The 21,400-nt window shown below is 59.0% G+C and overlaps 2 protein-coding genes and 1 long non-coding RNA gene across 4 annotated transcripts; all 3 read right to left on the minus strand.

Moving 5' to 3' along the window:
* Positions 1–3,618: 3,618 nt before the first annotated feature.
* LOC141932995 (phosphoribosyl pyrophosphate synthase-associated protein 1-like) lies at positions 3,619–7,709 on the minus strand. The gene is made up of 7 exons (XM_074847242.1): positions 7,671–7,709; positions 7,126–7,191; positions 6,727–6,884; positions 6,232–6,340; positions 5,374–5,520; positions 4,603–4,714; positions 3,619–4,454 (listed from the first exon to the last, which is right to left on the minus strand). Exons 1-7 carry the CDS (start codon positions 7,707–7,709, stop codon positions 4,447–4,449), a joined length of 639 nt encoding a protein of 212 aa, XP_074703343.1. The 3' UTR covers positions 3,619–4,446.
* Positions 7,710–11,097: 3,388 nt separating this feature from the next.
* LOC141932863 (glutamine-rich protein 2-like) lies at positions 11,098–13,794 on the minus strand. 2 transcript variants are annotated; one of them, XM_074847070.1, is made up of 5 exons: positions 13,686–13,794; positions 12,665–13,262; positions 12,364–12,438; positions 11,890–12,054; positions 11,098–11,733 (listed from the first exon to the last, which is right to left on the minus strand). In XM_074847070.1, exons 4-5 carry the CDS (start codon positions 11,995–11,997, stop codon positions 11,608–11,610), a joined length of 234 nt encoding a protein of 77 aa, XP_074703171.1. In that variant the 5' UTR covers positions 11,998–12,054; positions 12,364–12,438; positions 12,665–13,262; positions 13,686–13,794; the 3' UTR covers positions 11,098–11,607. The 2 variants fall into 2 exon arrangements, with proteins under 2 accessions (XP_074703171.1, XP_074703170.1); XM_074847069.1 differs by lacking the exons at positions 11,098–11,733; positions 11,890–12,054 and having other exon boundaries at positions 12,360–12,438.
* A 4,124-nt stretch (positions 13,795–17,918) lies between these two features.
* On the minus strand, positions 17,919–18,407 carry LOC141932947 (uncharacterized). The gene is made up of 2 exons (XR_012625966.1): positions 18,372–18,407; positions 17,919–18,163 (listed from the first exon to the last, which is right to left on the minus strand). It is a non-coding gene; the product is annotated as an uncharacterized LOC141932947 (long non-coding RNA).
* Positions 18,408–21,400: the final 2,993 nt, after the last annotated feature.

The raw sequence follows: 21,400 nt of genomic DNA on the forward strand, positions 1-21,400 counted from the left end.
AGCGTTGTGCAGGATGAGGCCCCTCTCCAGTCCCCACCAGTGCTGGGTCTAGCCCTTGGGCAAGCCAAGGGGATTTGGGCTGGGAGACGAGGCTCATGAGATGCTGATGGAGCCTCTCAGCTGCCTGAGGAGTGGGTGCCGTACCTGGCTGTGGGTCAGGAGTGGGGAAGGGAGGGATGGAGAGTGGTAGGGCTGGATCTCCACAGGTGCTGAGCCTCTGGCTGGTGGAGCTGAGGGCACCGGCTGCTGTACTGGACCCACGACTTGCTGATGGCAACTTGGGGAGAACCCAGAGCAACTGGAGCAGCATTTCAGCCCCAGCTCTTTCTCCCCAAAACTCCATCCCTTTCCCACAGTGAAGCCCCACATACCACCTCGAGCTCAGGCTTAAACCAGACCTAAGGGCACCACAATGGTGGTGCAGACCCCAGAGGAGGGGGTGTCTCACGGGGGGGGGCACCCAGGGAACAGGGAAGAGCCTCTACCTTGGAGGTGCTGCTCTCGTTCTCTTCAATCTTTGTCGTCATCTGCCCCCTGTCAGCAGCCACGGAGGCGTCCTGGGGAGTGCTCACGGTCCCCTGCAGCGGGTCCTTCGCGGGCGTGAGCGACTCTGTGCCTGGGCCTCCGCCCTGTCCCCCTTCTTCTCTCGGGGGTGACTCGGGGGGCTGGTCCCGCCCCAGGAGGGGGGTCGGGCTGTGCCCTCGCCCCAGGGCAGGCAGGTCCTGCAGGCCCAGGTGCCTGAGCATGGCCTGCAGCAGGCTGTGCAGCGCCGGGAAGTTCACGGTCCCGACCTGGGGCGTCCCGATGGCGACGTCCAGCAGCTGGGACAGGCTGAGCGGGTCCATGGCTGCTGCCCTGCCCGAAAACACAGAGCCTGACCGGGGGGGACACGACAGCACCCCTTTTGCCTGGAGGGGACCTGGGCGGGTGGGAGGGATGGGCAGCCGCCCTCCTCCTCCTCACCACAGAAAGTGGTCGAAGCGGCGGGGGGGCGGGTGACACGGTGACCCCCCGAGGGCAGGGCTGTCTGGGGGAGAGGGAGGGGTGTCTCCTTCCCCGGCCACCCCCAGCCTCATACCCAGCTCTGCCTGCCCCTGCCCCTGCCCCCCGCCTCACTTTCTCGCCAGCCCCCCAGTCCCCCTCTCCCGACCGCGCACCCCCAACCTTACTCGTCCGTCCCCGCCGCCGCTCTGCTCTCCCCTAGCCCCGCCCCTCACCCTGAGCCCACCCCTTCCCTTTCCTCATTGGCCACCACCCGCCGCTGCCCGCTGCCCATTGGCCGAGCCCGCTGCCCACGTGCCCGTGTTTACAGGGCGGGATAACGCAGCGCCTCCCGTTGCCAGGCGACGCGGCGGCCCCGGCGGCGGGCAGGGCCCGGGCTCCCCGCTGCCTTTTCCACTGTGACGACACAAAATACAACTGGTGACGTCGAATATTTTGACGCAGCTCCCTGCAGCCCGTGGCTGCGCCGCGCACAGAGACCATCCTGCCCGTCCGGCACCCTGCTCCCCCCTGAAACTCTCCCAGACAAGCCCAGTCCCGGCAAGGAAGCACCTCCATTGAGTTATTGGCTGAGGTGTCAAAAGCATGACAGATTTTACCCTCTCCCTCAGACGTGGCAATGGTGGAAGGCTGCTGCTGACTGCATCAACACACAGATTTCTCGCACCTTGCACCGAAGCAAAGGAGCCGTGAGAGCGGGGGAAAAAGAAACGCAGCTAAACACAGGCATCCAGACAGCCCCAGGAAGTATTCAAACACTGGGAAAAATCTTCGAGCCCGAGTGATCCATCAAAGTACTTACAAAAATAATCAACAAGACTTTCTTTTCCCTTAGAAACGTCCAGGTCGGACCGTCACACGGTCAGAGCACCCCCTTGGGTGAGGCACTCAAAGACCATTTCCAAGAAAGGATGAGGGTGGGCAAGCAGGAAGCAGAACTCGCTCTTCTAAATGACACCAGATACCTGTTTTCAGGCATTAAAACCAAAGCATCTAGTCTGTATTCTTCTCTTCCAAACTGGGAGGACTGAATTCAAAGAGGGAGCAGAGAGATTAAGAGATGGGAACAAGATGCACTGAGGCAAGAAGCTAAACCCTCCTTGGAGTGCCCCTAAGTCTTACCTCCAAGTCAGCGGCAGAGCGGGGGGCTCAGGAGTGCTAAAGCTACGCCCAGGGGCTGCTCAAGCTGTCTAGACAGCACTCGGGACCGGCAGGAAAAGCTGTAAGACTCCCTAAAATAGCACAGGCCCCATCAGCACAGTGGTGCAGCAACAGCAAGGGGAGGGTCTTGGGGCTGGAGAGAAAACGCTGAGGTTTGATGCTGACGGGATGGCAACCTAGGTCTGGGTTGGTCAGGTCGGGCAGATGCTGTGTCCCCAACGCACCATCCCCCCGCCACCCCTGTTGTCCCAGGAAACACAGGGTACTGGTTTTCCTAAAGCAGTTAAGAATTTTGAGATGTGAACATCTCCTGGCTTCAGTTTAGCCAACTGCTTTTGGCTTCTAGTCAGGGTAAGGTTTGAAGCAGTCAGAATAATTCAGGTTGTGGTCCCGAGTACAATGCAGGGGACACCAGCACAACCCTCTGCTCACCGGTGCTGTGGCTTCACCGTTTCCACCCAAATACAGCCCAGTACAAGCAAGCCTGACTGGGGCAAGAACACTCAGCAAGCCCAGACCTTGCTTCTGGCCGGTCTGACAAGGAGTTTGAGGGGAGAAAAGAGCAATACTGCTCATAGTGTAAGCCAGTGTTAAAAATGTGAAGAGTATGATCCGGTACTGGCTCAGAACAAGGGCACACGCAGACACCTGCAAGGGCTTCACACACTTCAGCACAGCACTGTGTTCCTCCCCCCGGCCAAGGAGCCACGCTGTGGTCACAGAGTACAGCTGTGATTTGTTCACAGTGCTTTGAAAACGCAGGAAAACCATCAACAGCCTTAAGACCTCATCCAGCCCCGAGCATCCCTCGTGGGATCAGGCTCGGAGGTTTAATCCATGCTGGATACTGGAGATGACCCAAGAGCTCCGGGCTTTTGCGTACCCCCACCAGCTACGAGACAGGGCGCTATGCTGCAGGACCAACTCCCCCAGGCCAAGGCACGCTTGTTTGCCCAGTGTTCAAGGCTTGTCCTTCTCCCAGAGTCACTGCCTGCCCCTAGGCACCGCGCACGTTTTAGATGCTGGAGTGGAAGAGAAGGATGTAGGCAGAAGTTGAAGGATAAGCAAAACCAAACAACTGCCTGCTAGAGACAGCCCGTTATCAGCAGTGCTCTTTTGAAGCTGCTGCCTCCAAGCAGGATTTGTTCCACGCATCAGCAGGCTAGAAAGTGGTATAGATTTTACTGAAGTGTGTTTGTCAGCCTCATCAAGGGGGAAGATCACAGTTTGGGAATTTATCCTTGTATCATCCTGGAGACGAAAGCTTTCACGAGCACCTTGTGCAGCTTTCTCAAGTGCCCCTCCAGCCAAGGATTAGTGTCACTCAAGAAAGGAGCAAGCAGTGAGTCCTACTTCCCCATGGAAGCTCCAAGTGAGCCTGGTTACAGCAACAGCCCCATGGTACAGACAGAGCAGCTGTTCAGGGGGTACAAGGTTCCGGGGAACCACCAAAAATGAAAAATTCTGTGCTTTTTATTGCAGGTTCAGTGTTAGTGTTTTGGAGAGAACAGCTGCATTAGAGGCAGATATTGTTCCAACTCCCCTTCCCCATGAGACTGCCACAATTCATCAGCTCCATGCAACTCCAGAAACTGCGCCTCGTTTTGCAGTGCAGACAAGTTTCAAGTGAGGACTTAGACCCTCATGTGACTTGCCACTGAAGAACAATAATGATCCAAGGCTCGTAAAATGAAAAGGCCAGCGCATTAACTAGCACCCCTTGCCCTGCTGGGAGACACACGTGAGCTTGTTCCCAGCGCCCCGACGCAAGGATGTGAGCAGCCCTGCGAATGGGTTGCCCTAAGCTGCCCTTTCTGGATGTTCGCTAACTTAGTTTTGATGAAAGTCCTTGCTATGCTGTGCAGGAGATGAGAGGCCACTCGGTTGGCAAGGAGCTGCTCTGCTGATCAGCTCTGCCAGCAGCGAGCAGTCCTGCCCAGCTGCCTGAATAAAGCACTGCCTTCTGCGCTCTCTCAGGCCAGTCACAGGCAGAAACAGAAACCCAAAGGCTGTCTCCTCTTGCTGCCCACTTGCAGTCTCTATTCCCTTCTCATAAGCTGACAGCTACTTCTTTTTGCTTTTCGTTCCCCCCCTATAGGGCAAGAGATAACACACTAAAAAAAAAAAAAAAAGGAACTTAAAAAAATTCAACACCACCTCATTTCTCCATCTCTCTCAAGATGTAATCCTCCCCATTGCCAGTGGCCTCTTCTATTCACCTGTAAAGTGCTGGTCAGGTTGATGCTTTCTATTAGATCTCATGGCTCAAGACTCTGAAAACCTTCACGCTCCTACAAGAATAAACAGTTGTGTTATGCCTATAATTTATGGTATTGCCGTTTCATGCATATTTCCTTCTCTTGTGGAAGCCAGGACGGGGGCAGCGCCAGGTCTAGTCATCGACAGTGATGTTGCGGAAGAGATAGGCCGTGGACTCGCCATTGTGGATTCGTCGGACGGCTTCAGAGAGAATCAAACTGATATCCACAGTCTTTATCTTGGGGCACTGCAGCTTCTGCACCTCGTGAGGAACTGTGTTGGTTACTACCACCTATGGAGTGCCAAAAAGAAAAGACAGTTAGTTGTGCTGCTGATACGCTCGCTCTCACCAACAGCTACCCTAGATCAACTCCACGAGTGGTGTGTACCTGCTGTTTCACAGTTCAGGGGGAGAAATCCGTGTATGTTAGGAAAAAAAGATGAAAATAAATGGTCTCCCCCACATGACAGTCAATCTGTTGAGGGGCCCGGCGTAACCAGCACTCTGCAACAGCCACCTCCACACAGGCTGACGGGTGCATTTAGAGCGCAGGATCTGACATGTTTGCTACTAAGGGCGAGGTCTGAAATCTTAAGGTACCCAACAGCCCGTCATCAGCTGGGGCAGAGGGTCAGGTAGAAGGTCTGTGCAGTGAGAAAGCGATCACATGCACCCAGCTGCGGGAAGAGAAGTGTCCAAGCAGGGATGGCTAATATCTGTGCATTAAGGAGAAAACATACACAGATCTGATCTGAACACGTAATCATCACACACGTTTTTTTTTTTTTTCTTCAGTGAAGAACCAGCTAACTGAAAGCATCTGATGAAACCAGTCATTTCAGAGATGAGCTACGTGGCAGGGGAAGAACATCAGTTTGTGGGTTTTGGTGCCTTAAATCAACCCAGTTACCAGAGCCAGCCCTCCCCCCCAGCCCAGAAAGCAGACGCACCTCATCGATGGAGGATTCCTCTATGAGACGGGGGGCATCTGCTGACAGGAGCCCGTGAGTAGCCATCACAAAAATCTTGTAGGCTCCACGCTCTTTCAGGATCTCTGCAGCAGCTACAAAGCTTTCCACATCATCGATGATGTCATCCTGAGAAGAGACAGAAATAACACCAAAACCAGAAGTCTACCATGCCTGCAGGGCAGGAGTGGATCTGCAAGGTACTGCAGCTTTGGCCACAAACATAGCCAAAAAGAATATAATCCCTGGCTACTTCAGCTGCTGTTGAGATTCAAGCACAGCCACGTGCACAACTTAAATCTGTGGACACCGTTTCCCTAATTTACAGACCCTTTTGCTAGTGTGCAGAACAAATATTGTGTCTTGGAAACAAACTAGTCCCTGCACATGCTCACAGGCAAACAGAGCTTATCTTCAGCAAGGTATTTTTTTTCACAGCGATAGTAGCTGCATGTTGATTAGTTACACTGCAGCATGGCACAGCATGTAAGAAAAGCTCAGCGAGCTTTTTTTATGGTTGGTTGGTTTGTTTGGTTTTTTTTTTTTAAATACTTCAGGAGATTTCTCTGCATGTCCTGGATTTGCTGAGTATTTGTACACATCTGATATTTGTAGATTCAAGGGAGCAAGGAGATTTCAGAGCTTAAAGCACTGAAATACGAAGGGTTTTCAGCAGAAAGCTGAAATAACCAAAGCCACCAGCAAAACTGGAGAAAACAGCGGTAACAATCCTGTTCCCACCCCTACACCAGCAGTCCCTCCTACCCTCTGGGATAAAGCAGCTCAAGAAAAGATGCTGGGAGGAAGCCACCCCCCCGCTCCTCTCCATCACACCCATACCACAATGATGGCAATTCTTCCTCCAACGTCTCCAACCACAGTTATTGGCGGTTTCTCCTTGGCCATCATCATCACTAAAGAAGAATAATAAAAGCCCAGGTCAGTTAGCCTTGAGTCAAACCGCAACAGCTCCACCACACAAGAGGCCCTTAACTGTGTCTTACTGGTGCACAGATACAGGCACGTGCTTTACATTATCCTGACACCCACCTCAGTGGGGAACCACTCGTTTAACCATTGTTTTCCTCCTTAAATGAATAGCACTGCTGCGTAAAGATGAAACTCTCAGTTTCTGTGGGCACCTCGTACTGACCTCAGAGACAGTAAGCAAATCCAAATAGTTCACAGATCCCTGTGCAAGGAGAGCTACAAAGCAGCACCTAGTTTATGGGAAACGTCAGTGACTTTCTTTGTGCTCCAGAACAGGACTTGGAATTAAAAAAAAAAAGGGTATTTCATGACTGGGCACAACAAAGGGACTCGTCTGAGCAACACCTCTCAAAGGGCACATGCTTTACCAGGTGCAATTTTTCACCTGCTGGACTCACTAATTCATCCGAAGGATTTGTGACTCGCACTGCAGCTTGCTTGCTTTCTCTCGTATCACCAAACACACAAGGCTCTTTCAGAGGGCATAAGCACCTTAATAATATCTGCTCAGGCAAAGAAAGCTTAAGGAAATTTGCAGGAGCAAATTTGCTGGTGGTTTTTTTTTAAAGTGGATTAATGGAAAGAGCAGGACAAAGTTCAGTTCAAACTCAGTTCTACAAGCTCAGTGCAATCAGCAATTTGAAGCAAAAGGGTACATGGATGAGCTGTGCTATCCGACACACAGGGAAGAGATGTACTGGGAAATAAGGTTCCACTCCCTCCTGACTCTACTTTTGCACTGACATGGTTCATGGAAAAACTACATGTGTAGCAGGCTTTGTCCTTTATCCTGAAAAACTTCCAGCAGCACTATAAAAAATAACAGAGAGATGAACTAGGATGCACTGAGAGTGTCCAGACGTAACACAGTCTTCAGACTTGCACCGAACAGCAACCAGCCTCTGATACGGGCCAGGGACTTGCTGTCCATAAGCCAAACCTCTCGCCTGCCAGAGGTGCTGGTTTATACAGGGAATGCGGTACAAAACCTCCAGCACGGACAGGACACGGTGATGGGCATGCACGTGTCATTAGGTGATAATCTGGGCTGATCTAACCACTGAAGCAAAGAGGAACATCCAGCGTTTTGTAACACTTACCTGATCCACCTGCACCCCCCAGATTTTATGCTCTCTACGGGGAGTGCACCAAAGTGTCCTACCAACGCACTTTGTGCCTCTCCTCTTTGTAAGCTCAGGTCTTGCCAGGATTCTAGCCACAGAGGCTTCTCAAGCGCCAAGTTTTGGACACCCTGGCTAGCAAGACTTCTCCCCTTTAAGATAACCTACTTCGATATAATACTTGAGCAGCACGAGAACACAAGCCATCGCCTGTCTGAATATTGATTTCTGCCCTCCTGGGTCAGAGAAGTCCTACACGAAACTCCCCATCCCGCACAGCAGGCTGATCCAGTAGCATTCCCACAGCTCAGTGACTGGGAATGCCTGGAGCGCAAGCACAGCTGGGTGAGTGAGTCAGGCTGAGGGGTGGGATGGAAGCAATTATAAGGACCACTCTAGGGAATGGCACTCGGAAGATCTCCCGATGTACGGAAAGAGTAGTTACAACCTCCCCTTCTTTCCTTTGTTACTAAATAAGGTAATGGGTAGGCCTGTAATGCCGAAGGCGCACCCACGGAGGAGGTGCTTAGCGAGCATATATATGCAAGTTGTGCAGTTCAATAAACGGACGTTTTGTAACCACCACGTTGGTGTCTGTACTGATGTCCCCGAGAAGGTCTTAACCCCCTGCGGTATCTGGCCCTGCGACCTGAGCGCCACCAACAGGTGGATAGGCAGGCTTAAAGATGCAGAGCCGGCTACAATAAGTGGTGGCCCCGACGTGATCTACAGTTACCGTCGTCGGTGCCCAGCAGGGGGTGGAGGAGCTCCACGCAGGACGGGAGACTCCGCGGCCAGCGCGCCATGGATGCCATAATTCAGGTACTGAAAAGATGGGGCGAGCAACATAAGGCTTCTGTGAAGTCGAAGACACTGAAAGCTATGCTACAAAATTTGATGGGGCTCGGCGTGTTGCCGGAGCCAATAGACGGCACGAAGCCGGAGCTCTGGCCGCAGATAGAGGCGGTGCTGACGGAGCAGGCCAAGCTGGGAAGGCCAGAGCACTTAGTGGCTTGGGGGAAGGCAAACGCGATGATGATAGCTACCCCGGAGGAGCAACAGGCGTGGCGGGATGCGAAGAAGGGTCTGCGGGGTCTCGCGGAGGAGACCACCCAAACGGAGGAGCTCACGGCGAGCTCTGACGATGAGGAGGGAAGCTAGAGGCGTGGCCCATAGAAGGCAAGCCATCGGGGGGGAGACGGGGGCGGAGAACAGGGGAAGAAGGGTGCGATCCCGTCTGCGCCCCCAGCACCCCCCCTGTGTACCCTTGGGAGGAGATGCAGAGGGTGGAGACCGACGTGCGTAAACAAGAATCAGCAGAAAAGGGGCGCGCGAACACGCAGCGTTCGGGGGTGGATATGGGGGCGGTCAGGCAACCACAAGAGCAGGGGCAAGTCGCCCAAGGGCCGGGCCAAGGAGGGCAACCTGGGCAGGACTCGCTCCTTGATTGGTTGCCGGGCGCTCCTCAAACCCCCGTGCGTGCCCGCCATGGAGTGCAGTGGGGCCGGCAGAGCCTCGCCATATAAGGGAACTGAGCGACCCGTTCGCTCATTGGCGGGAGCCAAGGACCCGGATAGGGTCGGATGGCGAATCGGAGAGCGACGAAGCAGAACATGACCAAAAATGGAAGCATGAGGGAGGTTGGGGGGCGCGGCCCAACCAGCGGGAGGTCCACTGACGGTTAGAGCCGCCCGGAGGGAATGAAAGGGCTGACGACGGAACTGGCTAAACTATCCGCTGCAGTTAGAACAGGCGGCTGGGGGGGGGGGGCTTGGCGCCATCCCCTGCGCCGAGGACACCCACAGATTGGCAACGTATAGCCAAGGAGTGCATTATGTCGGGGGTGAAGCTTGAGCCTGCAGCAATACATGCCTACCCAGTCAGGGTTACCCCCACAGGGCAGCAGGAGTGGTATCCGCTTGACGCGAAGGCCGTGCAAACCCTATTTCAGGCAGTTGCTGAACACGGCTTAGGACACCCAGAAACAACTTTGCTCTTAGAAACCATTTTGGCATTGCCACTGACCCCCTCTGACATGCGACAGCTGGCGAAAGCGGTGTTAAAACCAGCAATGTATTTGCTGTGGAAGGAGGCATGGGGAAGCCGAGTTACTGCTGTAGTCCATGCGGCCGCCAATCAACAGCACCCCTTACACGGGCCTACCCATGACCGCCTATTAGGGCGGGGTGCTTTTGCAACGATGCCGGCTCGGTTACGACTGCGGCCCAGAGAATTCACGGCCGCTACCGAAGCTGGCAAACAGGCCTTCATGGACGTAGCCAAATTGGAGAAGAAGGAGCCCGCTTGGACCTCCATCAAGCAGGGGACAGGGTATGAAGAACTCGCCTGTCATTTGCCAGCTGTATGTGGTGTGGTGGTTTAGCCCCTGCCGGGGTCTGAGACCACGCGGCCGCTGCCCCTCCCCCACAAAGGGAGTGAAATACAAAGCCCCAAGACTGAAATAAGGAAAGGTTTAATACAACAGTGCAATAGCAACACAACCAACAACAACAATAACAATAACAGTAATAGTGATAGCAGTGAACAGAGCAAAATAGCTACCAAATACAGCAGTGGGAAGCACGATGTACAAAACCACGAGTGCACCGCGCTCCCGCGCCAGGAAAAATGTGACCTGCCAGGATGTGACCTCCGCATGGTGTCTGAATAACCCGGCTAGAGCTCCCCCCCACTGCTGGGGAAACTTAACCCTATCCTGGTTAAACCAGGACACGTGGCCAGGGCCATCGCACCCTTAAGAGAAGGTGAGCCTAACCACCATGTAATACACTATATGGACGACATACTACTAGCGGCACCTACAGAACAGCAGGTAGAACACCTGTTCCAACGCGCCAAGGCCTTACTTCAACGACATAATCTGAGCATTGCCGAAGCAAAAATTCAACGTGGTACGCGATTACAATACCTGGGCATGACGTTGACAGGGAACAACATAAGTCCGCAGCCAGTGGCTCTCACCCCGAGCGTTGCCACTCTCCATGACGCTCAGAAATTAGTTGGGGCCTTACAGTGGCTCCGCACCTTTGTCTGCATCCCCTTGGGATTTATGAAACCCTTTTATGAACTACTAAAAGGCGAACACCTGTGGGAGCCCAGAACACTCACGAAAGAGTGTCAAAACAATTTGGAACTCATACAGGCTATCTTATGACAGCAGCAGCCGTTGCAGCGATGGGACCCGACACAGTCAGTCGCAGCAGGCTGCTTCATTTCTGAACATGGGACAGTAGGCATCCTGTTCCAAGGCACACATGGTAAGCCCGTGCCCTTAGCCTGGGCTTGCCAAAATACCAACAAAGCTGCTTTTGTCACCATTGTTGCTGTTTTGGCTCTGTTACACTTTGGAAAGGAACCTGATACGATCCTCGTCCGCTGGAAGCAACAGCTATGGGAAAATATGGTTGCTCGTTCTGAAGATTTACAATGTGCCACCTTTGACTTTCCGGGCTCCATAACAACAGGAAAAGGCCTACAATGGATTACCCACCTGAAAACGCTCCAATTACAACTTACCCTACCTCTATCAATGCGCCCTCTCCAAGGCACAACATGGGAACTGGGGGTACCAGCAAGGACAGAATGGGGGTGTTCCTGTACCTCTTGCTGGGGTACAAACGCCGGGCCTGGGGGATGCAGGATTCCCACATTTTTCAGGATGAGTTTTGTCACAGCTGCCCCGAGGACAGGGACACGCTCGCCTCGGCCCTGCGGGCACCTCCGAAACCTGGCAGCTGCCTGTGGCTGCCCAGGGCAGGCAGGGATGGGAGGCGAAGGGCGCAGGCACCCGTAGCTGCCATCCCAACCAGCCCTCACACCGGTTTCATCACTTCGTCAGCGCTAATTACCCCCCTGCCCCTCGCCAGGAGGGCAGGTCACAACCCAGCTCTGCGGCGCCGCGTGTCACACCCCTGCCCAGGGGGACAAGTCGCCGTTCCCCACCCTTGCTCCAGAAAACCTTTGCACCCACATCCCAGTTTTGGTTCGGGAGGGCTCCATCCTGCAGGTCCCCCTCCTCGTGCCTCCGTTAACATCGGGAACCTGCTACCGGTGGGAGGAGAAGCCATCGCCACCCCCATCGCACTCACTTCTTCATCCCAGCTGCATCGTCAGCCTCCGTCAGCGGCTCCTTCTCCTTGAGCTGCTCCAGGATGCTCCTCCAGTGCCCCTCCAGCTGCTGCCGGAAAGGCCCCAGCTCCAGGCGGTCCAGCTACGGACAGACACACACCCTCAGCCAGCTGCCCCGGGCTGGGACATCATGTTCCCCATGAAAAGCCAGGAGGGGGGATCCTCAGAGGGATGCTGCCTTAGGCTGCCAAGCCCCGAAGGTGCCAGTTTTGCGCAGCGGGGACGTGCCACCCCTCACCTTGGAGTCCATCTCTTCACTGAGCTGCCGCTGGACCTGGTGCCAGCCCTGCTCCTGTCCCATCACCCGGCTCAGCGTCTCCTGCATCCTCTCATTCAGCCGCTCCATGCTCGCCTCAAACTGGGTGCGACTCACTTTGCCGGCCAGGGCGGTTTTGTCTGCTTTCTAGCAGCGGGGAAAGGCAGGAGAGCAGTGAGGAAAGGATGGAGGGATGATGGGCAGGGCCAGCTCGTGGCAGGAGGACAGGGAGAAGTGGCTACGTGGCCCCACTCGCCCCATCACCCCCGTGGGGTTGGTCACACCAGCTGAAGGGACCCAGGGGAAGACAGAGGCACGTGGGGAAGGAGCCACAGCCCGTCTGGAAATCCTCCCTCCCCCAGGCCAGTTCTGCCACTGAGCCCCCAAGGCACAAGGGGTGTTTGTCACCCTGCCCAGCGCCCCCTTGGGTGGTGCCAGGACCCCCCAAGGCCATACCGCATCAATTCCCAGCACCAGGTCTTCCTTGTTCGCTTTCTCCTTCTCCAGCCTCTCCAGGGACCGGAACAGAGCCTTCCAACACAGAAAAGCATCCCATGGCACCGCGGCAGGGTTGGAGCTGCCTCCTGGCCAGCTGAGCAACCCCCGCTCCCCCCACCTCACCCAAACCTCCAGGAAAGGTACACTGAACCTCCACAGGGCTGCAAGGTTTGGGGGGGTGCAGACAAATCCCTTGTGGTCCCCAGCCTGGGGTCTGCCTGGAGGATGCTCTGACCCCGAGGGGGTTTCAGCCACCTACCTCGATATCTTTCTCCTTCTGGTGACGGTCATTCAGGAGGTTCCTGGTGACAGAATTGAGCTTCTCGTAGTCGCCTTGCACCTGCGTGACGGTGGCCTGGATGCGCTTCAGCAGCTCCTCGTCCTGCTTCAGGGAGGAAGATGACAAGGTGGTGCTGTGCAAGGCGGGGCTGGCTGCCCCCGTGGGGACAGACCCGGGTTACTTGCCCGGTGGCCATGGGCTCTCAGTGCCAACAGGACATTTGCATCAAGGCTTTAATTTCCTTCCATGCTGCTCGCTTGTACGAACCAATCTGGGAGGCGGTGAGGGGCGCCCCCACATTACAGTGAAGCACAACCAGCTGGGGGGGTGCTGGCAACCCCCTCCCAAGCCCCCCATGCTGGCATCTCCCTACCTGGCTCCTCCCTGGCAGCTGCCTTACCACGTTGCCCACTGCCTGCCGCGACGTGAAATCGTCCACCACCTCCTGGAGCTTCTCGTAGCGCTGGAGGAGCTGCCCCGCCTGCTTGCTGATGTCCGTGCTGCAGACGGGGCACGCTGCCTGCGCCTCTGCCTGCTCCTGCCCTGTGCTCGCCACCATCGCCCTCGGCTCGCCCAGCTGCAGGAAGGGGAGGAGGAGTAGGCTCCGAGATGAGGTGGAGGCAGGCAACAAATCCGGGTGCTGTGGCACCAGCCCGTCTGGAAATCCTCCCTCCCCCAGGCCAGTTCTACCACTGAGCCCCAATGCACAAGGGGTGTTTGTCACCCTGCCCAGCACCCCCTTGGGTGGTGCCCGAGTTCTACCACTGAGCCCCAATGCACAAGGGGTGTTTGTCACCCTGCCCAGCACCCCCTTGGGTGGTGCCCGAGTTCTACCACTGAGCCCCAATGCACAAGGGGTGTTTGTCACCCTGCCCAGCATCCCCTTGGGAGGTGCCAGCACCCCCCAAGGCCATACCACATGGCTGGGGATGTGGCTGGGAACCCCTCCAGGACCACCCCACCATGCTGTGGCGGTGGGAGCGCTGCCCCTGGACCTCACCTGCTCCTGCAGCTCGTCAGCCGTCTTGGCCACCAACCGCTCCAGCGTGGCCTTGGTCCTCTCCTGCTGCTCTTCCAGCTCCTTCAGCTTACACCTCATCTCCTGCAGCGTGGACCTGGTCAGTGAGACAGGGGCACAGGCAGGCTTAGCCTCCACAGGGTAGTGGTCTGGGTGTCAGGGGCCCCCGGCTCTGTCCCCACCGTAGTGGTCTGGGTGTCAGGGGCCCCCGGCTCTGTCCCCAGCGTAGTGGTCTGGGTGTCAGGGGCCCCCGGCTCTGTCCCCAGCATAGTGGTCTGGGTGTCAGGGGCCCCCGGCTCTGTCCCCGGCGTACTGGTCTGGGTGTCAGGGACCCCCGGCTGTGCCCCCTGGGTGGAGGTCTGGGTGTCAGGGGCCCCCGGCTCTGTCCCCGGCGTAGCGGTCTGGGTGTCAGGGGCCCCCGGCTCTGTCCCCGGCGTAGCGGTCTGGGTGTCAGGGGCCCCCGGCTCTGTCCCCACCGTAGCGGTCTGGGTGTCAGGGGCCCCCGGCTCTGTCCCCGGCGTAGCGGTCTGGGTGTCAGGGGCCCCCGGCTCTGTCCCCGGCGTAGTGGTCTGGGTGTCAGGGGCCCCCGGCTCTGTCCCCCGCGTAGTGGTCTGGCTGTCAGGGGCCCCCGGCTCTGTCCCCAGCGTAGTGGTCTGGCTGTCAGGGGCCCCCGGCTCTGTCCCCAGCGTAGTGGTCTGGCTGTCAGGGGCCCCCGGCTGTGTTCCCACCGTAGCGGTCTGGGTGTCAGGGGCCCCCGGCTCTGTCCCCGGCGTAGTGGTCTGGGTGTCAGGGGCCCCCGGCTCTGTCCCCGGCGTAGTGGTCTGGCTGTCAGGGGCCCCCGGCTCTGTCCCCAGCGTAGTGGTCTGGGTGTCAGGGGCCCCCGGCTCTGTCCCCCGCGTAGTGGTCTGGGTGTCAGGGGCCCCCGGCTCTGTCCCCAGCGTAGTGGTCTGGCTGTCAGGGGCCCCCGGCTCTGTCCCCAGCCTAGTGGTCTGGGTGTCAGGGGCCCCCGGCTCTGTCCCCAGCGTAGTGGTCTGGGTGTCAGGGACCCCCGGCTGTGCCCCCTTGGTGGAGGGCTGGGTGTCAGGGACCCCCGGCTGTGCCCCCTGGGTGGAGGTCTGGGTGTCAGGGGCCCCCGGCTGTGCCCCCGGGGTGGAGGTCTGGGTGTCAGGGGCCCCCGGCTCTGTCCCCAGCGTAGTGGTCTGGGTGTCAGGGGCCCCCGGCTCTGTCCCCAGCATAGTGGTCTGGGTGTCAGGGGCCCCCGGCTCTGTCCCCGGCGTACTGGTCTGGGTGTCAGGGACCCCCGGCTGTGCCCCCTGGGTGGAGGTCTGGGTGTCAGGGACCCCCGGCTGTGCCCCCTGGGTGGAGGTCTGGGTGTCAGGGGCCCCCGGCTCTGTCCCCGGCGTAGCGGTCTGGGTGTCAGGGGCCCCCGGCTCTGTCCCCGGCGTACTGGTCTGGGTGTCAGGGACCCCCGGCTGTGCCCCCTGGGTGGAGGTCTGGGTGTCAGGGGCCCCCGGCTGTGCCCCCGGGGTGGAGGTCTGGGTGTCAGGGGCCCCCGGCTCTGTCCCCAGCGTAGTGGTCTGGGTGTCAGGGGCCCCCGGCTCTGTCCCCGGCGTACTGGTCTGGGTGTCAGGGACCCCCGGCTGTGCCCCCTGGGTGGAGGTCTGGGTGTCAGGGACCCCCGGCTGTGCCCCCTGGGTGGAGGTCTGGGTGTCAGGGGCCCCCGGCTCTGTCCCCGGCGTAGCGCTCTATGTGTCAGGGGCCCCCGGCTCTGTCCCCGGCGTAGCGGTCTGGGTGTCAGGGGCCCCCGGCTCTGTCCCCGGCGTAGCGGTCTGGGTGTCAGGGGCCCCCGGCTCTGTCCCCAGCGTAGTGGTCTGGGTGTCAGGGGCCCCCGGCTCTGTCCCCAGCGTAGTGGTCTGGGTGTCAGGGGCCCCCGGCTCTGTCCCCCGCGTAGTGGTCTGGGTGTCAGGGGCCCCCGGCTCTGTCCCCAGCGTAGTGGTCTGGCTGTCAGGGGCCCCCGGCTCTGTCCCCAGCGTAGTGGTCTGGCTGTCAGGGGCCCCCGGCTGTGTTCCCACCGTAGTGGTCTGGGTGTCAGGGGCCCCCGGCTCTGTCCCCAGCCTAGTGGTCTGGGTGTCAGGGGCCCCCGGCTCTGTCCCCGGCGTACTGGTCTGGGTGTCAGGGACCCCCGGCTTTGCCCCCTGGGTGGAGGTCTGGGTGTCAGGGACCCCCGGTTGTGCCCCCTGGGTGGAGGTCTGGGTGTCAGGGGCCCCCGGCTGTGCCCCCGGGGTGGAGGTCTGGGTGTCAGGGGCCCCCGGCTCTGTCCCCAGCGTAGTGGTCTGGGTGTCAGGGGCCCCCGGCTCTGTCCCCGGCGTACTGGTCTGGGTGTCAGGGACCCCCGGCTGTGCCCCCTGGGTGGAGGTCTGGGTGTCAGGGACCCCCGGCTGTGCCCCCTGGGTGGAGGTCTGGGTGTCAGGGGCCCCCGGCTCTGTCCCCGGCGTAGCGGTCTATGTGTCAGGGGCCCCCGGCTCTGTCCCCGGCGTAGCGGTCTGGGTGTCAGGGGCCCCCGGCTCTGTCCCCGGCGTAGCGGTCTGGGTGTCAGGGGCCCCCGGCTCTGTCCCCGGCGTAGTGGTCTGGCTGTCAGGGGCCCCCGGCTCTGTCCCCAGCGTAGTGGTCTGGGTGTCAGGGGCCCCCGGCTCTGTCCCCCGCGTAGTGGTCTGGGTGTCAGGGGCCCCCGGCTCTGTCCCCAGCGTAGTGGTCTGGCTGTCAGGGGCCCCCGGCTCTGTCCCCAGCGTAGTGGTCTGGCTGTCAGGGGCCCCCGGCTGTGTTCCCACCGTAGTGGTCTGGGTGTCAGGGGCCCCCGGCTCTGTCCCCAGCCTAGTGGTCTGGGTGTCAGGGGCCCCCGGCTCTGTCCCCGGCGTACTGGTCTGGGTGTCAGGGACCCCCGGCTGTGCCCCCTGGGTGGAGGTCTGGGTGTCAGGGACCCCCGGTTGTGCCCCCTGGGTGGAGGTCTGGGTGTCAGGGGCCCCCGGCTGTGCCCCCGGGGTGGAGGTCTGGGTGTCAGGGGCCCCCGGCTCTGTCCCCAGCGTAGTGGTCTGGGTGTCAGGGGCCCCCGCCTGTGCCCCCGGGGTGGAGGTCTGGGTGTCAGGGGCCCCCGGCTCTGTCCCCAGCGTAGCGGTCTGGGTGTCAGGGGCCCCCGGCTCTGTCCCCAGCGTAGTGGTCTGGGTGTCAGGGGCCCCCGCCTGTGCCCCCGGGGTGGAGGTCTGGGTGTCAGGGGCCCCCGGCTCTGTCCCCAGCGTAGCGGTCTGGGTGTCAGGGGCCCCCGGCTCTGTCCCCGGCGTAGCGGTCTGGGTGTCAGGGGCCCCCGGCTCTGTCCCCAGCGTAGTGGTCTGGGTGTCAGGGGCCCCCGGCTCTGTCCCCACCGTAGTGGTCTGGGTGTCAGGGGCCCCCGGCTCTGTCCCCACCGTAGTGGTCTGGGTGTCAGGGGCCCCCGGCTCTGTCCCCAGCGTAGTGGTCTGGCTGTCAGGGGCCCCCGGCTCTGTCCCCAGGGTGGTGGCACGGGCATCAGAAGTCTTTGTCTTCTCTGAGGAAGCACCTGCCCCCTTCTCAGGGGCCACTGGTGCTCTCTGCGTCGCCGGGGAGCCAGGCTGTGTCTGTGGAGTCCCCTTGCTGGTCCCTTTGCTGGTCCTGGGTGCAGGCTGTGTCCCTGGTCCCTTCAGTCCCAGCGCTGAGCTTGCCCCATGCGGGGTGTCCATGTCTGCAGTGGGGGGCTCGGCGGGGGCAGCCTGGCCCTCACTGCCATCCTGCGAAGAGGAGGCAAAGGGGAGCAGGTTTATGGGCGGAAGTGCAGCGGCAAGGGCCGCCCGCCCTGTCCTCAAACCCCCCAGCTCACGGAGCCAAACTCAAGTACCCCAAAGGCAGAGACTGCCCACCAGGCAATCCTCCAGCACCTCCCTGCGCACCATGTTGCTCACCTGCTCCGGGGCTGGGGAGAGGCTCAGGCTTTCCTTCAGCTTTTTCTGGGGAAAAAAGGGATTAGGGGGTCAACCCTGGCCACATAGCCGGGTGAGATGGCACCCACAGGAGCACTGACCCCCTCCAGCATCGCTGTCCAGCCCTGCTGGGACCGTGCCCTGACACCGAGGGACTGGGTGCACCGGTGCCCCGGGCACGCAGCCGCCTCCTTCCCGGAGCAGGATCCGGGCGTGCGCGCGGCCGTACCATGTCACTGTCCAACGCTGTCTGGTCACGGAGGGCCGGCAGCTGGCTGGCAGCGTCCTGGAGATTCCCCTGGAGCGGGACAAGGAGAGGGATGGCAGCCCAGACACAGGAGCAGGATTGAAAAGGAGCATCCAAAAATTAACTTGGGCACAGGACAGAGGGATGCCAGGCAGGGTTGTGGCTGTGTTGCATGGGTAGATCTTTATCTCCTCTCCTTCTTAGCACCCATGTTTCTTTCTTTACAGCTGCTTAGTTAAAAAATGTCTTAGCATCACTTTGGTTGGTGCATGCAGTTACCTCTTCAGCCTTGGGACACCCTTCCTGCTCTTCCCTCCTGGCACCCTTCACGCCGGGTGACACCCAGGGCCGTGGGGCAGGGGTGGCAGGGTGACACAGAGGCAGGGAGCGGGGTGAGGGCCCAGCTGCCTCCTGGGGACACCGGCAGCAGCTCACCATGCCAAGCGTCTCCCGGATCATCCGAATGTCCTCCTCCAAGACTTTCTTTTCCCTTAGAAACGTCCAGGTCGGACCGTCACACGGTCAGAGCACCCCCTTGGGTGAGGCACTCAAAGACCATTTCCAAGAAAGGATGAGGGTGGGCAAGCAGGAAGCAGAACTCGCTCTTCTAAATGACACCAGATACCTGTTTTCAGGCATTAAAACCAAAGCATCTAGTCTGTATTCTTCTCTTCCAAACTGGGAGGACTGAATTCAAAGAGGGAGCAGAGAGATTAAGAGATGGGAACAAGATGCACTGAGGCAAGAAGCTAAACCCTCCTTGGAGTGCCCCTAAGTCTTACCTCCAAGTCAGCGGCAGAGCGGGGGGCTCAGGAGTGCTAAAGCTACGCCCAGGGGCTGCTCAAGCTGTCTAGACAGCACTCGGGACCGGCAGGAAAAGCTGTAAGACTCCCTAAAATAGCACAGGCCCCATCAGCACAGTGGTGCAGCAACAGCAAGGGGAGGGTCTTGGGGCTGGAGAGAAAACGCTGAGGTTTGATGCTGACGGGATGGCAACCTAGGTCTGGGTTGGTCAGGTCGGGCAGATGCTGTGTCCCCAACCCACCATCCCCCTGCCACCCCTGTGGTTTTATTATTATTTTTAGGGGGGGGGGGACGGGACATGCTGCCGGGGAGGCCACCGGCCCATGAGAGCCTCTGCAAGAGTCACTAGCTGGTCTTTTCTCCCCCCATTTTTTTTTTTTTTAAATATATAACTATAATATATAAATATATCTAATGTATATAAATCCAGAGAGAAGGAGCAGCAGCACGGGGTGGGTGGGGGGGTTTCCCTGTGGCTCCCCCCCAGCATCCCTGCAGCAGGGCAGGAGAAGGAAGGGTGGGGGGGAAATAACGAAAAATAAATGGAGGCAGCTGTTGGCACCCCGGATCGTGGCCACAGACACAGAGCCACTGGCCCCCCCATCCCTGGCTCTGGATTTCCTGGACGCTTGTTGCAGCGCCCAGAGCAAAGACGCCTCTTCTCTGGCTTCGGAAATTCAGCCTGGCTTCTTGCACAGACCCCCCCGGACCCCCCCCAACCCCATCCTCCCTCCCTCGGCACCCCCAGGGCATAGGGGGATTTATCAAGGCGATGCCCCTCCTGTCCCTGCAACTGCCATTCATGGCCCTTCCCCAGAGAGGGGGGAGCTGGGGGGAGGTTTTCTAGTTTTCAAATCAATCTTGCTAAAAAAAAAAACCAAAAACAAAAAAAGAAGAAAAAAACAACAAAAAACAGGTTGAAGGTTTTTTATTAATTTAAAAATAATAAAAAAATAAAAATCACTTTTTTAACACCAGCTGTCCCTGCCTTCTCTCTTTGCTGGGAGCACATCCCTGCAAGGGCACCGAGAATGGGCGTGAGCCCCCCCCAAGCCGCAGCATTACCAGTGGGGACAGGCCCCCCCCAGGAGGCTGCGCCGAGTCCCACGTGCTGCCCGCGCTCTGCCTGCGCTCTGCCTGCAGAAGCCGCCGCTGCCATCCCCGAAGGGGGGAGCAGAGGGAAGGGGGGACCCCGGAGCCGTGGGGGGGCCATGTGAGCACAGCGAGGACCCCCATGTCCTGGGGTGCAGCCCGAACCCCATCCTGCACCCTCACAAAATACTGCGGTTTGCAACCCACCCCCCGGCAGCTTGTGTCCCCCTCCCCAGCCCCATCACCCACCCATGTGATGAGCCCCCCAGGCCTCAGCCCTGCAGGGAGCCCTGCGATACTCAGGGCTGCCAGGCTTTTAGGCAAAGCCTGCTCTGAGGTGGGGGGGGGGGGGGGGGGTGATGCCTTTTCAGTGTCCCCCACTGCAGGAGGGCCATGGGTGGGGGCTCGCTGGCCACCAACTCCTTTCCCCCCAGGCCCAGGACACTGCTCAGCCCCAGGCCCTGACCTCACAAGCCACTTGCTGTGCCACCCCCCTTCTAACGACTCCAAACAACGCACCAGCCCCTGGTTTTGTGCTTAAATATCCAAACTAAATTAAAATTGAATAAGAACACGGCACACACCCCCCCCCCCCCTTGCCACACTGCTCACACACCAAGCAACTGGGGTAAAAAAAGCCCAAAATGGGAACGCAGCAGCTCCAGAGATGGCAGCAAGGGCTGGGGGGGCTCAAAGCACAACAGCAAGTCATCCCCCAGGGAACAGGGAGACCCCCAGCACAGCCCAACCTCAGAAGGAAAAAGGAAAAAAGGGAAAAAAATGCCCCAGCTGGGGCTACTCACCTGCTCCAGCAGCACAGGCAGCACCCAAAAAGGGATGTGGGGCTGGGTGCTCATGTTTGGGGGGGTGGGGGTGTTTGTTTATAGGGTGCAGCTGGGTCCCAGCAGCAGCAAATGGGACAGTGGGTGGGAGAGGGGGTGAGCTGGGGCCACACACACACACACACACACCCACCAAAGGGCTCAGCCCCAGCTGGGCCAAATCCTGCAAATGCAATTAGTCCCGGGGGGTGGGGGGTGTTTTTAAGCCCATCAATGCCTGACCCCCCTCCTGGGGTACAAGATGGTCCTCTGCTGGCTCTATTCTAGTGGTCACCAGTTTGCTCTGAGTGCTCCCAGTTATCCCACTGGAGGTGGCACTGAGGGAATCCCAGATCCTGCTGGAGCCACCTGGGCACCCCCAAGGCGGGTATTTAGCACCTATTTTTCCCCTGAAAAAAACAAACATCCCCGGCAGGGGGGGCTCCCTGGGGGCCAAGGTGCCTGGAGACTGCAGTGGGGTGGGCAGGGTTGGGGTCTGCCATTGTGGGGGGCAGGTTTGGGTGCTCCCCCCCCTCGCCCGAATCTGGGGAGAAGATCTACCAGGGGAGCAGTTTTTCCACAGGGCAGCCCCCAAGCACGCACCATGGCAGGGTGAGGGGATGCTCCCCACGTGCCTGGGTCCCCCCCGGCTGCCTCTGGGGTTCCCCTCAGGGTTTCTCACCCTCCCACTCACCCGAGAGGTGCCACCAGCTTGGTGTGTCCGTCCCCGTTCCCCCAGGGGAGTTG

The sequence above is a fragment of the Strix aluco genome, chromosome 21 (genome assembly GCF_031877795.1).
Source record: "Strix aluco isolate bStrAlu1 chromosome 21, bStrAlu1.hap1, whole genome shotgun sequence".
NCBI lineage: Eukaryota > Metazoa > Chordata > Aves > Strigiformes > Strigidae > Strix > Strix aluco.